Below are 16,116 nucleotides of genomic sequence, written 5' to 3' on the forward strand. Positions count from 1 at the left end.
TCTTTGGCAACCAAATGTAGTAGGGCCATACAATTGTCTCATAAGAATAGTTGAGGTGTGTACGAGCTAACTCAGACCTTCATGGATATAGAAAAAATGTTAAATAAACATTATCATGTGAGATTGAATAGTTGATGTTCAAACAAGCTGGGCACTCACAAAAAAAAAAAAAAAAAAAAAGTTAAATTAACATTATCATGTGAGATTGGATATAAATTACGAAATGCATTCAAAATATATCGAGGCTTCATGGATAGAAATTAGTCAATTTATATTGTAACTTATCTGTTCTTTAAAAGGCATTTGATTGAAGTTTGAATTCTCACATTACACATTGTTGGCGATTAGGCTTGTTTGAAATTCAATTGATAGAATATGCTGTTAGTTATATGTTTTAAACGTTCTGTGTTCTGTGTTAGGATGGTTATTGGTGAGATGGGTAAATTGGGTCTAGGGTCTTTTCATCATTCTCGTGCATCTGCATTCTGTCAAGGGAAATAAGCAGTGTTTTTAATATTTGTTAATTATAAATCTGAGATACTATAGAAATTGGGCTACCAAGTTATAAATTGGATCAGATTGATTTTTGAGTATATAAATCATGATAACTTCTTAATGTGTTGAAATGCTTCAACATTGACCAGTCGTTGACATATAAAATATAGTATGCCATGTGGGGAAATTATCTATCATGCTATTACTAGTCTTTCTTTATTGTTCTTACTGTGTTATAAGGATGATTATGCTATTGAATCTGATTGATTTTTGCTTTGGGAAGTTCTAGATACCTAAAATGAAGGCATATATTAGTGATTCAGAAGATCTGAAGCAGAACCCTTTATATCAAGAGACTTGGGATGACATGATAATTAACGTAAGTGTTCCTCTTAGAAACATGGACGTTTCAACTTATTATTAATTTGTTTTTCTTGGATCTGCACCGTTTTAATTTAATCCTCACGGTGCTCTGATCTTTTTTTTTTTTTTTTGGTAACATTGTGGTACTCAATTAGAATTTTTTTTAGATCGTTTGCAGTTATTCTTCAATAATCCAAGTAGATCACTCAATTTTCTAATTAATGTGGCCTAATAAAAAGTCAAAAATAGAAAAACATCAGTCATACACATAGATGTCTGCACATAAGCCTCAAGTTAATAGAATGCAAAATTATAATAAAAGGTAAATTACTAATTGGTTTCTAGAAATAAGATATTTTCATTATTATAGAATAATATTCATGCTATAATGCTTCCCTTCAAGCTAGAATCCTAACCCCCATTCTCATAAATAAAATAGCAAGCAACATAAATATGTTATATTTTCTCTTTAAACAATTGGACTCGACGTCATATGAATTACAACTTGTTCACCATGCATTTTGATCAAAATTGTAATATTGCAACTTAATAAGGAATTGATGTATCCATATTACTTCACACATAACCTGCACTATAGCTTCTTCTTGTGAGTAAGAATTTAAGCACGAAACCCTATTCTATGAAGCCAAAGTACTTCCTAGGAAGACATGGTATCTTGAGGTTAATCTTCAACCATCTTTGGATCTAGCCCAATTAGAAGACATGGTACCTTGAGGGAAATGTCATGGCATGAATATAGATGGATAACATATCCCTATTTCACTTGGATGTTCAATAAGACCATGATAGATATGGTGATCGTAAGGGATGAAGAAGACTGGAAAGGTTGGAAAATTAATCCTTTAGTTAGTTCCTTGTCAAAGCACTTTTGGTGCTTCTAATCCTTTCAGAAAGGAGGTGTTTTTGGCAATCCAGGAGTAAAAAAGATGAGACTTTTTACCAATGAAAAGTTTGTATCTTGTTAGAAAAGGTGCTTTTTATAGTATGTAGTCTACCTGAGAGTAAGAGAAGAATGGGGAAAAACTTAATATTATTAAATTCTTAGAGCCTCATACACACACACACACACACACACACATACATAAAGAGCCAATAAAGTAAAGAATTAAAATGAAGGAAAAGTCACTAAAAAGTTTCTATAACTAAAATATTTGTTGAGTTTCTTTATCCCATTGATTTTTCTTTATCAGTGTACTCTTGTCATATATGAATGAAGAGTAACTCTATTTCGGAAAAAGAAAAAGGAAGAACTATAGTGCTTGGATAAATGCAGAGTGAAAGTGAAGGCCCTTCTTCGTGATCCTCACTATTTACCTCTATTTTTGAGTCACAGTTTCTTGCAGAATCTTTGGATGTGATTCAGGACACGGATTGGGTTATATCTCTTGGAAATGCTTTCAGCCATCAATATGAACTTTATGTCTCTGATGATGAACATTCTGCACTACTTCACAGGTTGTAAAATTTTCTTTTATTTCATGCATTCTATGTAATTTTTTTACTATCTCTGGCAGCATATGCCACTAACTATCATGCTATCCGTCAATCATCTATGTTTATTTAATTCACACTTTCTTATAGGTGCTTGGGCATACTTCTTCAGAAGATCAATGATAGAGCGTATGTACATGATAAGATAGATTTGATGTATAGACAGGCTAATATTGCTGTTCCTACAAATAGGCTTGGTTTGGCAAAAGCAATGGGATTGGTATTTATTGTTGACTCTTTGTCATGTTCTTCAATTGTTTAGTTCATATAATAATTTTTGTTCTTGGCTGGTCCAGGTTGCATCATCCCACTTGGATACTGTATTGGAAAAGCTGAAAGACATTCTGGACAATATGGGGCATAGTTTTTTCCAGAGGTTCGTGCTTAGATGTCATGACTGCTTTTCTATTTGATTGTTTAGGGTTATGATTAATATGTCGTTTTTCCCTGAGCATTCCTCCCTGATTAACTGCTTGATATTTTCAAAATGTTTTCTGTATTTAAGAAGGTAAAGGTTAAGTGTGGGTGGTAGTGTAGCTCCATCCTATCTGTTAAATGAATGTTGCTTACATGCTTGGCTATGAAACCTGCTTTTATTTTCCATAGATGAGAATGTGGCGGCTAATATTCAAGTTTATGTTGCGCATGTTTATTATCATTCATATGCAAGAGAAGCTATTGTTTGTGTTGAATAAGATACAAATGTCTTTTCTTCCTTCCATCTTCCTGTAAACTAATTGTTACTCTGTGGTTGTCTTACTCCTTTTGTCTTTCACTTTTAGTGTGCAACTCATTCACCCTTTTAAGGAGTAAATAGAATATGTGGAACTTTCATTTTTCTGAAACATATAACTGACTACTGAGGAGTCTGACAAGAGATGCTCTTTCTTCCACCTAAATGCAGATTCCTGTCACTTTTCTCTGATGGTTTTAAAAAAGAGGAATCTGACGACATACATGCTGCTTTGGCTCTCATGTATGGCTATGCTGCAAAATATGCTCCATCAACCATTATTGAGGCCAGGATAGATGCACTTGTTGTGAGAAGTCTTTTCCTTTCTTTTGTACTCTTCTTGGTTTATTAGTAAATTCAATATTTGCTTTATAATTTGCCAATTGACTCCCCAGAGTAAAATATGAGGGAATACTTATTTCTCTTCTGCTGTCCATTTGTTTGATGCAATTCTGCAGTAATCCGTATAAACACAAAAGGTCTTTAGAACTGAACAATGATGCATGAGGCAAAAAAATCCAGTATGTGTTTGAATATTTTATACTTGCAGTAAAATGGAAGAAATGAAAGTACAATCAACTGTCTAAGTTTATGAAGATTTATTCTCATCTGACAATGGGTGTTGTTTTCGTACAGCATGACTCCCAAAATGTAATGTCCGATATACCATGTATATACAAAGGACACCCCCCCCCCCCCCCCCCCCCCCAAAAAAAAAAAAAGAAAAATAATAGAATTAAAAAAATAAAAAATAAAGATAAAGATAAAGTGAAAGGGATTTGAACATCTCTTAATTATAGCCTTGCTCATATCCTCCAACATTGGGATGTGTGCTTCATTAGATTTTGTTTGAGAGAGGGGCTCATATCCTCCAAAACTGTAAAACTTACAATCTTGCAAGATTGGGATGTGTGCTTGCTTGGTTACCTTGTTATTGAATTTTGATGTTTCTTACCTAATCATCTTTCTGCTATGAGTTTTGAGGTTACATATTTCCTAATGTATGTTTTATTATTTATATAACAGGGTACAAATATGCTATCACGGCTTCTTAATGTCCACCATCCTACAGCAAAACAAGCCGTCATCACTGCAATTGATTTATTAGGTTTGAATATTTTATACCACATCTGACATCATTTCAAGTTTTTACCAAATACAATCTATCTTTTTTGGTTCAGTTGAAACATACTTTTTGAAAGATCCAGAGAGTATTCTTCCGTATCGAAGTACATTTGATTTTGACTGCCAATGAATCTTTAGAAAGAATAGAAGTTTAAGACTAGCTTATTGCAGTCTATCTACAATTGGCTTTTTTATTTACGATTTATTGGTGTACAGCTTTATATTCTAAGAAAGGAAATAGTAGCCAAGATAGGAATAAGAAAACGCATACATTGCCTGCCTAATAAATATATTTGAAGGATCTATTTATAATACTTCTGAAGTGTATGGTGGTGCCTATATGTTGTTCCATGCTCAACTCGGTAGGGAGGTAAGGAAACTTGGGTGAGATGGAGAATCTTTTAAAAAAAATTTTTTCCCTTTTTTTGGTTTTAACAAGATATGAACTTTTCAATGTTCTCATTGATCTAATGAAAAGATACGAAAAGTTTGTAGGAAACAAACTCCTATAAGGAGTGTGATAAAGAAGAAAAGTGAAGTAAAAAATACAAGAAGCTAAGATAAAAATTGAAAGACTATTGATTCATACAAATATTACTAGTAAAATTACGATTAAACAATTTAGAAAGAAAGCACAAATGTGAAGCTTTGAAAATGGCTTAATCAAAACGCTCCATCCATACTCTCTGTCTTAATTTTTCTTTTAATCCCTTTCAAACCAAATGCCTGAAGTTATGGATTTGACAGCATTAATCCATAATGAATTACATATTGACAGCATTACTGTCATCTCTTATTATTTCTCTTAGTTAAAATTATAGGAGATAGAAATGTATATGGTCACAACCTACATTACAATACAAGAATAAACTGGGAGTTAGAGCAAGACAAATTTTCCTCTGAAGAGAAGGGATCAGTAAGAGAACATTGTAGATACTGGGCCTCTACTTGTTGTGTTATAATTACAAGAATAAATGGGAGTTAGAGCAAGAAAAATCAAGACCAAAATTTGTTGTGTTATAATTGCTTCTGGTGGTGATTGTTGTCTTCTCTTAATGATTTTCCTCTGTTGAAATTAAAGTAAGAGAACATTGTAGATACTGGGCCTCTACTTTGAAGGTTCTATGATGTTGAAATGAAGGTAGTGTTGATCTTTACTTTATATAGGCCGCGCTGTCATTAATGCTGCTGAAAATGGGTCAACTTTTCCTCTGAAGAGAAGGGATCAGTTGCTTGATTACATATTGACATTAATGGGTAGAGACGATAATGGTGGATTTGCTGATTCTAATCTTGAACTTCTGCGCACTCAGGTGTTGTTATGAAGAATCTTTGTGGCCAATTTATATTTGATTTGTATTTCCACTGATCAAATGTATGTTTTCTAGGCTCTTGCTTTAAGTGCGTGCACTACATTGGTTTCTCTTGAACCTAAACTGACTATTGAAACTAGGAATCTTATAATGAAGGTAATATTTATTGTCACTTTCTACTAGAATTGGTATGAAATTTTCATTTTGATGATTGAGTCCTTGTGGATATCTGATTTTTTTTCAGGCCACCTTAGGGTTCTTTACTTTAGCAAGTGAACCAGTGGATGTAGTCAATCCTCTTATTGACAATCTTATTACTCTTCTATGTACAATCCTTCTAACAAGGTATTTAACTTTTGAATTTCATATGTTTCTTTTGATTTTTTATCTGTTAAATAAACCATCTCTTTGTCCCTTATATAAAGTCAACGATGCCTCCCTTATAAGTTTTGAATTTGACTTAAGCAGATATGTTGTTGCTTTATTGTGAAGTTTCTTACGTGTTGTATTATTATTATTTTTTAAACAAGAAACAAGATTTCATAGATTGATGAAAGTGGTAATGAAATATAATCATCCATAGGCTACAAACAGTAGTCTTAGTATGGAAAAGGTACAGAAATAGCAAAAAAGAACAAAGACATAAATGGCTAAAAGCTTCAACCCTTGCAAAAAAGAAAAAAAAGAAAAAGAAAAAAAGAAGCCCCCCCAATTGTTACTAATATCATTAAGAGAAGACAACAATCACCACCAGGAACTTTGGTCTTGATTAATTAAAAATGATTAATCCATTCCAGAGGTTTGTCATAAAAATTACTTTGATTTCTTTCCAACCAAATATCCGAGAAAATAGCCTTAGAAGCATTAATCATGATATTAGCCTTTCTGGGAAGTATCAGACAACAAAGAATATGTAGAATATTTTACCTTGAATCCTCCCCAAGATCGGACTCATGTTGAGTTGAGAGAATAAAGCATTCCAACAATGACGAGAAAGGGCAATGAAGTAATAAATGAGGTTGTTTTATAGTAGCCTTCAAATCTGTTTTAAAAAGCCCACCCTGCTATAACGTTTTTTTTTCTCTATGCTATCCTTCTCTTACCTCCCTGCTCTTCCAATTTTACTAGAGGATGGTTATGTCTGCCATATATTCATTTTGTTCAAATACATCTTATTAATTTTTTGTTTGGCCTGTTGCCTAAATATCACCTGAAACTTGATTAGTTTGAATTGCTTATTATCTGACGAACTAGTGGAGAAGATGGTCGAAGTCGTGCAGAGCAGCTCTTGCATATTCTGAGACAAATTGATCCATATGTTTCATCACCAGTGGAATGTCAAAGGAGAAGGGGCTGCCTTGCAGTGCATGAGATGCTTGTCAAGTTTCGAATGGTTTGCATTAGTGGATATTGTGCATTAGGGTGCCATGGGATTTGCACACACAACCGGCAAATTGATCGGAGTATGCAAGGAATTGGTCCCAAGCTGCCATGTAAAGTTTATCCTAGCATTATATTTCAAAGTTACTTCTTCTTTCTCGCTGTCTGCTTCTTTTTATTTTCACATTTCTACAGTTCTTCACCTTTTCTTTTTACCAAATTGATAGCAGCATTTATGTTACCTAGTCGCGAAGCCTTGTGTTTAGGAGAAAGGGTTATTACTTATCTTCCACGTTGTGCAGACTCATACTCTGAAGTTAGAAAAATTTCTGCTCAGGTAATAATAGCTGGATTTTTTTTTGGTTGCTATTTTTTTTTCTAACATTCCCACGGATATGATGCAACTATGTAAGTTTTGTTTCTGCCTTCTACTTTTTTATTTTTTATTTTTTATTTTTTATTTTTTATATTTTTTTTCCTTTATTTATATATTTCTTTTTTATAGATCTTGGATCAACTCTTCAGCATCTCTCTTGCACTGCCTAGGCCAGCAGCTTCTAAATTTGGTGAAGATATAGAACAATCCTACACTGCTTTGTCATCTTTAGAGGATGTTATAGCCATCTTAAGGAGTGTATGTTTGTCATAATGCCTCTACCCAAAGATGTTTCGTTCATGTTATTTATTTGGCCTAATTGGACCATCTTTACAGAATGATGTTTGGATGACAAGGTTTGTTTTTCCATATAGGATACATCTATTGATCCCTCTGAGGTTTTCAACAGAATTGTTTCCTCTGTCTGCATTTTGTTGACAAAGGACGAGGTAAGCGGTATTTTGTATGTGATTGTTGTTCATCGCCTAAATTTCAAATTTATTTTTCATTCATGTCCTGCAGCTTGTTGCTACCTTACATGGCTGTTCAGGGGCAATATGTGATAAGATCAAGCAGTCCGCTGAAGGGGCCATTCAAGCTGTCATTGAGTTCGTCACCAAGAGAGGAAATGAGCTAAGTGAGATGGAGATTGCAAGGTTTTACATAATAAAAACTTGTGATATATTTCAAATATTAGGAAAGGAATTGAAAACCATTTTTCATGAATATTTCTTATGAATATCTTTATATGATATGCTATTGTTTAGGTCAACCCAAGCATTACTCTCTGCAGTGGTTCATGTTACTGAGAAGCATATACGACTGGAAACTCTTGGAGCAGTATCCTTTTCTTTATATAAAAAAAAACAAAGAACAAGTTAATGTTTACCTATTTCTGGTGTAGCTACCATTTTAGTAAAAATGAGGCATTGTTTCCTGTTTAGGATGACAGGTAATATTCATTGCGCTAGCTTCATCTTCAAAGATTTGTCAATTTACATGGAATTCTCAAAACTAGCAACCATAGATTCCAAGTTTCGAACTTGTTTTTTGGTGAAGCCTATGGAAGAAATTTGTCACAAATCCAAAAAGTTGCACCTACTAGCTAGCTACCTCCTAAAATGATGGACAAACTAAAGCATCTAACTTTGTTCTAGGTAACTTGATTTGTTGTTTGAGTAGCAATAGGCCGAAACAATGGGATCTATGCATACTACAAGCTTAATTAGCGTCAATAATATGAAGTTTGACTATTAAATCTCTGTCTGAAATTGTTTATGTGGAAGGAATGACCTAATTATATTGGTGTAATTCCTATCCTTAAGTTAGGAGACACTCGTGTAATCCCATTAAATAAATAAGCTTTATTGTTACATAGTATTTAAGAATTTATTTATATTTTAATGTTATCTAATATCTAGGGATTGAAGTCATTGAACTGGTAGATATGCGACAGCATCTAATAGGCATAGGAGGTTGGACAAGTAAGGGATCTTGTTTTAGTACATTTATGAAACGATAGAATCCAGATGGAGTATATTGTTAACGTGAGACCAAGTAAGGGAGAATAACTCTTCTCATTCTATACACTAAAATTAAGTATGCAGAGGCATACATGGAGCTCCAAAATAATGAGAGTAAGATTACAATGATGTAACACATGTAAAGTTGAACCTTCCAAGATAGTCAGAGGGGTGGGAGTGAATGCCTATGTGATGGAACTACTACAAGGACACGACAACTACAATATGTTTAATGCATTTGAGAATAAGATCCATTATATATACATGATACAACTATGCATCTAAAGCTTCTAAAGATTTCTAAAAGCTAGATAGCTTAAAATGGTCTACTCTCTACTTATAAGAGATGTCAAATTAATTACTTAACAATATGAAATGACGTAGTTGCAACTGCTAAACAAACTAACAAACTAACAAACTAATCAAACAACTTCTTAAACCAACTATTAACTATACCCAACAAAAGAAACAATCAATAACTAACAATTAACAAACAAACAATTTGAAACCAAACATTAAAAGATTAATATTTTTACCTTACCTTCCTCAACCAAATTTCTGTGTAATTTCTCAGTGTTTATATGTGTGTTCTTTGGGCTATATCTATTTTCACGCATTGATCACTTTTCTAAGTACTTTTATTCATTTTTCCCTTGTATAGAATATCCTTAACCCCAACTAGATTTCTTCTTTAGCTGAGAATACAAGTCCAAAGATTGTCTTTGATGAAGTGTTGGCTACTGCTGGAAGAGATATAGTCACAAAAGATATATCTAGGCTCCGTGGTGGCTGGACAATTCCAGATGCATTCTATGTGAGCTCTATTTGGTTTTCTCTTTTTAGAATGTTCTACTGGTTTGCTCTGGAACTTACATTACTCTGCTTTTTACTTCTCTGAGGATTTTAGACTTATCTTGTTGACACTTGACCCATGAAATTTAAGCAAATTTAGGTGGTGATAAGTGAGGTAGTGCTCATCTTTCAAGAACGTCCTAGGGGACCCATACTTTAAATATTGTATTAGTATTGTCCTTATTTAAAGCCTTAGTGGACTTTTAGACTTCTATTGTAATTACTGATATTCCTCTGGTTCAATGCACTATGTATGTTGCTTCTTGAAAATAATATAAGAAAAAAAAGAAAAAAGAAAAAGAAAAAGAAGCTATATGTATTCGTGTTTACTAACAAAATTACATTGTCAACGATACCTGTTGAAGGAATGATCCTAAATTATAGGAGACATGTGTACCGTTCTCAAAATTAAATGAAAAGTAGCAAGATAATTTAGACTTGCAACAATACCTCATGTAGTCCACGTATTATTTTCTCTGATTTGGCAGAAGATTTGGAACTATCTCCGAAGATAAAAACCTATGCATATTAAATTATTGTCTTACAGGTATTCTCTCAGCACACAGTACTTTCGTTTTCTTTTCTGGAGCATGTGCTATCTGTCCTCAACCAAATTCCCCTCAGTCAAGAGAGAGCAGAATTTTCTAGCCATGGGCCAGATCATATAGAGAATGATATTTCTCAGGCCGCTATTGTTTCATTAACTGCCTTTTTCAGGTCAGTGGAATAATAACTGAGCCCATCGAATTTATCTCTTATTCCAATTGCATAATTTATTGTTTTTTTCTCCGGGAGTAGAGGAGGTGGTAAAGTTGGAAAGAAAGCTGTTGAACAGAACTATGCTTTAGTTCTTGCCAAACTTATTCTCCAGCTGGGAAGTTGCCATCGTCAAGCAAGCTTAGGCCAGCCCGAACAACTAAGGTAGCTACAAATATTTTTTAAATGAAGCCTAAAGCCTGTCCACTTTGTTCACTAACATTACGTACTCCATGCAGTTCTGATTTATTTTCACATATTCATAACCCAATTACACATTGTTTGAAGACTCCGGATTAACGTGGAAGGCAGTTAGGTCCAAGAGTGAATTGGGGTGATGTATCAAAGATGTTCCAGGAATGATAGAAACCATACTAAAGAAGAAGAGTGGTATTTTATGGAATGGGTAAAACATTGGAAATACAAGTAGATAAATATAAGCAAGTATTTAGAGGAATCTAGGTGCCATATCAATGTGTGGTATTGTGATGGTAGTTTCACTCCAAAACATTTCAGATCTTGTCCACGTTTGTTTTTTTTTTCTGTACTTCAATTAGTTGGAAGAATAATGGCAAGACATCATTTTTTTTCCTAGAGTTTGAGGTCATTGGCAACCATGCTAACTGTGTACTCTTTCTTTTCATTTATTGACTGCATTGAAGTTTCTGATTGACAGGAAATCATAATTTCATTTGTTTTCCTCTACTTTTGCAGGGCTCTTCTCACAGCATTCCAGGCATTTTGTGAATGTGTGGGAGATCTAGAAATGGGAAAGGTGGACAATCTATTAGCATCCTGTCCCTCCTGTATTGTAAGAAGATCTAATGAAAATTTTTCATTTGTAGATCTTAGCTAGAGATGGAGAGCTGAATGAAAATGAGAGGTGGATAAATCTTATTGGGGACCTTGCAGGTTGCATCTCAATAAAGAGGCCAAAAGAGGTACACGTGTAGAATGACAGCTAAGATCTTGTTTTTAGTATTTTTTTAGTATTCTTTTTTGGAAAACAGCTAGGCTATTTGTTGTTTATGCTTTTAATACTCATTTTATTATATTTATTAGCTGTAATTAGAATGTGGTTATATGTTTAAGATTTTCAACTTTTATCTGTTAAGTCGTTCTTCACTTAAGGTAGACTAGATATTGTGAATATGAAGTAGAATTATTCTCTTCTATTCGTATTGTATCCTGATATTTAGTAGACTCTAGGCCCAAGGTGCTAGATTGGGTTCCATTGCAACCCATCCCATTGGTGCATCATTATTTTGTTTGAATCACTTACAATTTTCCGACGACACCCTTTTATTTTCGATTTCTAACCGGACTGCATTAGAACATCTCATTGAAATTGTTAAAATTCTTGATTGGACTTCTGGTTTCAACGTTAATCTCTCTAAGAGTGAACTGTTGGAGATTCACGTTGAGGATTCATAAATGGATTGAATGTTGACATACTTTGGATGCAAACAAGGTTTCTGGCCATCTACTTATCTTGGATTCCCTTTGGGAGGGAACTCAAAATCTTTTGTCGTTTTGGCAGCCTGCTATTTAGAAGACGCAACACACACTTCATAATTGGAAGTATGCATGCATTTCAAAAGGTGGTAGACATACCCTTATCCAGGTCAACCTCACTAGTTTGCTGACATAATACTTGTCTTTGTTTAAAGTCCCTACAAAAGTTATTAAGATTATGGCTAAAATTATTCGGGATTTCTTTTGGGAAGGTTCTAGAGATGATGGGGGAATGCATGATGTTAATGGGGAGACCACAGCTTCCGAAATTGATGGGGAAGGTCTTGACATTGGAAACTTTCAACATCGGAATTCTGCCTTATTGGAAAAAGGATATGGCGTTTCTCCATGAGGAAAATATGACATAAACTTACTGATGTTAATACTATGATGCTGAGATTGGGAGTCATTGGCCTCGACCCATACAGGCTGGTTCTTTAAAGTTTCCTTGGAGATTTATTTGTCGTACATTAGACCTAGTTGTTAGTCGTGCTCATCTTTGTCTTGGTAATGGAAATTCTTTAACTTTCTAAAAAGGCTCTTGGTTAAGCTGTTCACTTATAGTGACTGTTTTTCCATGTTTGTATCGCCTCACAACTCAACCAGACAGCTCTGTGGTGGATGTTTGGGTTTTGGAAACAGAAACCTGGGTTTTGTGCCTTTTTTAAATGATTTAGAAACAATTGAATGGATAACCTATCACACCTTCTGTCCTTATCAATTTGCGGGAATACTCGTGGCACACGGTTATGTCCTCTTGATTCTTCTAGTATGTATACGGTTAAATCTCGTATGGAAGGCCTGGTGGACACTGCCAATCCTTTGATAAAGGACCTATACTCCGTGATGTGGAAGGATTCTTATCTGAAGATAATTAAAAAATCCTGGGGTCATTAATATACCAGATCGGCTTCAATGGAGAATGTCTTACCTCAACCTATCCCCTAGTTGGTGCATCATGCTTGCGACTAATGCTGAGTATCATGGGCAACTTTTTGGGCTTTGCCCATTTGTTTCCCGTTATTGGTTATTTTTATTGGAAGCTTTTGGTTGGTCAATGACGTTCCTTACCAACATTTTTTATCTCCTTGCATTGGTTTTTGTCGGACATCCTTTTCATGGTCCAAAGAAGACTTTGTGGCTTGACCTCAATCCATCTTTTTTCTGGAGGTAAACAGTATTGCTTTGGAGTGGTATTACTGATTAAAAGCCTCGTAATTGTCAGTGCTTCCTTCAAGGGATCATATTTAACATTGACTATTTAATTTAGTCACAATCCATCACCACTCTCTTGTGAGCCTGAACCAAGGGAGGAAGAGTTCTCATATTCACCAAAACTCACCAAAATGTCGGACAAATATCAAAGAATTGTTTACATGCCTGCTTAGTTCCCGTCAAACTTGAAAATTGACCTATTAATTCTTGTTATAGAATCCTTTATATCAATTGATCCCGATTAATACCCACGTTCTCCACTGGAAATTTTCAGCATTTCCTTCTACACTGTTCCTACAGTTGTAAAATGTAGAAATTAGCTGTTAAAAATAATATTTTCAGCATGCTATGTGGTCACTAGTTGAGAATGAGAGCTAAATTATTATGGACTGATGTATACAAAGCAATTCTGGGGGCATTTGGACAGAGATTAACCAACATAATTTTGAGGTAAAAATGTTAATTAAGATGAGTGATTAGAGACTGGAACATATAGTGCAGATACTTGATGTGTTTATTCTAAAGAAATTAGCAATTACTCTTCTAATATAATGAATTCTTGCTGGGGTGCCGTTTTGTAGTATTTTAGGGTTTCCTTCGTCGGGGTGCCTTTTTGCAACTTTTTTCCTTCTTTCTGGTAAGAAATTGAGAATTTTCCGTTGGGACAGTGTAAAGAATATGAGAAGGATCTGTTTCTTGTTAAAAAGGATGCATATAAAGTCCCTTCTTTTCCACAACATGAAATGTAAATACTACTAAGGACATATGGCTTTTAGCTCAGATGCTTGAGGTTACTTGCAAGCAGTGTCTTGCTAGTTTCGTATTACTTCAGATGTACTAAACTGTCTTTTTGGACCCAAATAAAAAATAATAATTGTCTAGAAAGAGTATACATTGATCATCACATTTATATGGTATTTATGAAATCATTCGCACTAATTCCCACACAAGAACTTTACAGGGTTTTCTTCTGGCATGCTTTTGCGTAGTAATATGTCACATAGTTGAAATCAAATCTTATGGTTAATCTTTCAGGTCCAACATATATGCTCCATACTGAGTAAATCAGTGGATGAACATCAAAGATATCAACGAGAAGCTGCTATTGCTGCATTATCTGAGTTTGTCCGGTACAGGTATTAGGAGAACGATCCTATTCCTTGGTTGCTTTCTTTTGTTGGATTTCTTTTATTCACTTTACGTACTATAGATCGTTTAATGTTTGTTTTTGCTTTTATTTCTTTGAATCTCTCTTAAGAACGAATCATCATGAATAAAGGTGAACTAACTAAAAAAATGACAAGCAGTGCTTGTACGTAAAGTGAAAATGCTGAAATGTTTATTGGTTAAACACAATTTTAAGCTGCTATAAGCACTGTTTTTATTAACAAAGACATTTTTCTATATTTTACCCCACATATTGCCCTAATTAAATTTTTTTCGACTTGAAGAGCTAGGACTGGTACTTGTTGGGAAACAAAGTTACAAAAACGATATTATAATATTTTACATCTAAGCTACCAACAAATAAACAAACAAAATGGCGTATGATATTTCAATACTCTCCCACATTTTGAGCTTAGAAATTTGTAAAAGGTCTGAAAAGTAGAAATCAATATAATTGTTGTCTTTTTTGAGTCATCAAGTAATTTTATTCTAAACTGACGCTGACTTTAACTCACAAATGCTATTGATATTGTAGTGGACATATTGGCTCCCTGTTAGAACAAATTGTTGAGGTGTTTTGTCGAAATGTATCTGATGAGTCTCCAACTGTTAGACGTTTGTGCTTAAGAGGACTTGTACAGGTATTCAATTTTCCTTATAGTTACTTCCTCCATGGATCAGTTATAGAAAGTGAAATTGACGTCCAATATCTTAATGTGAGATGTCATGCCTCTATTAGTTGCCCCTTTGATATAAAAGTTGAGTTTTGTTACACTGTTGGAACAATACGAATCTGGCTCTACACGAATAGTTTACTGATTTTTCTCACACAAGTTTATGCGCTACAATACAATAATTTACATATATCTGGTTGTCATAATTACTTTATTTATCATATTATATAAACATGGGGTTCCATCTCAAAACTATTTGGCAATGAGATGAGTAGCCCATGTATCTTATAAAGACTTTGTAGTCTCTTCATCTTCTCGATGGGTGATCCTCAACATGCCCCTTTAAGATAGTGTCTCTTTGGGTTCCAATTTTGAACCGAATATCCATTTTGGAGAGATATATCTGTGAATTATTCCAACCCAATAATGGGTAAATTTAATACAAGAGAAATTTTCTCAGCCAAGGGAAGTTATATTAAATGGAAATTTGATCTCTAAAATTAATTAAGAGACAAATGATTAATATTTTTAATGTAAATGCAACTGTAATCTACACAAATTTACAATCTTTATCATCACAATTATCCTGTCGTAAATATAATTGTTGCTGCTGTCATTTTAATCCATTAGCAGTCTTGTCTTGTACAAATTTGAATAGCTGACTTTTTTCTAAACTTTGAAATTACAGATACCAGTTATTCAAATTATGCAGTATACAGCTCAAGTTCTGGGTGTAATATTAGCTTTATTGGATGATGTTGATGAATCTGTGCAATCAACAGCACTGTCGTGCTTACTTATGGTTAGTTCCTCCTTTTCAATTTAACATCGAATCTGTTTTGCTTATTTTCTAAATTCTGGTCTGTGTATTTATCAACTCCATTTACTTGTTTTAGATACTTGAAGCATCTCCCAACGATGCAGTGGAACCCATTCTGCTAAATGTCTCTGTGCGGCTCCGCCATCTCCAAGTGTGTTCCTGCATTCCTTTCTCATTTAGTCTATATAACTGCTGAAAACAATATTTTCTGTCTTATTTCCTGGAGAAGAATTAAGTTCTTTTAAATAGAAGAAACACTCATTACAAATAAGGAAGAATAAGGAAGGCCGTGAATGC

General features: G+C 34.1%; 1 protein-coding gene across 4 annotated transcripts in view; it reads left to right on the forward strand.

The window, feature by feature from the left end:
* Positions 1–16,116, forward strand: part of LOC111803478 (ARM repeat superfamily protein) — a 30,229-nt gene that overhangs the window by 10,968 nt on the left and 3,145 nt on the right. For 3 of the 4 annotated variants that reach the window (XM_023687900.2, XM_023687898.2, XM_023687901.2), the window contains 24 exons: positions 785–874; positions 2,213–2,334; positions 2,461–2,590; positions 2,667–2,746; positions 3,275–3,410; positions 4,130–4,211; positions 5,396–5,541; positions 5,617–5,697; positions 5,786–5,886; positions 6,796–7,034; positions 7,149–7,258; positions 7,427–7,555; positions 7,672–7,746; positions 7,820–7,953; positions 8,065–8,137; positions 9,503–9,634; positions 10,220–10,389; positions 10,471–10,593; positions 11,143–11,203; positions 11,274–11,369; positions 14,194–14,294; positions 14,861–14,966; positions 15,688–15,801; positions 15,896–15,970. In XM_023687900.2, the coding sequence (XP_023543668.2) occupies positions 785–874; positions 2,213–2,334; positions 2,461–2,590; positions 2,667–2,746; positions 3,275–3,410; positions 4,130–4,211; positions 5,396–5,541; positions 5,617–5,697; positions 5,786–5,886; positions 6,796–7,034; positions 7,149–7,258; positions 7,427–7,555; positions 7,672–7,746; positions 7,820–7,953; positions 8,065–8,137; positions 9,503–9,634; positions 10,220–10,389; positions 10,471–10,593; positions 11,143–11,203; positions 11,274–11,369; positions 14,194–14,294; positions 14,861–14,966; positions 15,688–15,801; positions 15,896–15,970 (2,706 nt within the window). The remainder of the gene's footprint in view (positions 1–784; positions 875–2,212; positions 2,335–2,460; positions 2,591–2,666; positions 2,747–3,274; positions 3,411–4,129; positions 4,212–5,395; positions 5,542–5,616; positions 5,698–5,785; positions 5,887–6,795; positions 7,035–7,148; positions 7,259–7,426; positions 7,556–7,671; positions 7,747–7,819; positions 7,954–8,064; positions 8,138–9,502; positions 9,635–10,219; positions 10,390–10,470; positions 10,594–11,142; positions 11,204–11,273; positions 11,370–14,193; positions 14,295–14,860; positions 14,967–15,687; positions 15,802–15,895; positions 15,971–16,116) is intronic. The other variant, XM_023687899.2, reaches the window with a different exon arrangement.

The sequence above is a fragment of the Cucurbita pepo genome, chromosome 10 (assembly GCF_057944985.1).
Source record: "Cucurbita pepo subsp. pepo isolate OVF chromosome 10, ASM5794498v1, whole genome shotgun sequence".
Taxonomy (NCBI): Eukaryota; Viridiplantae; Streptophyta; class Magnoliopsida; order Cucurbitales; family Cucurbitaceae; genus Cucurbita; species Cucurbita pepo.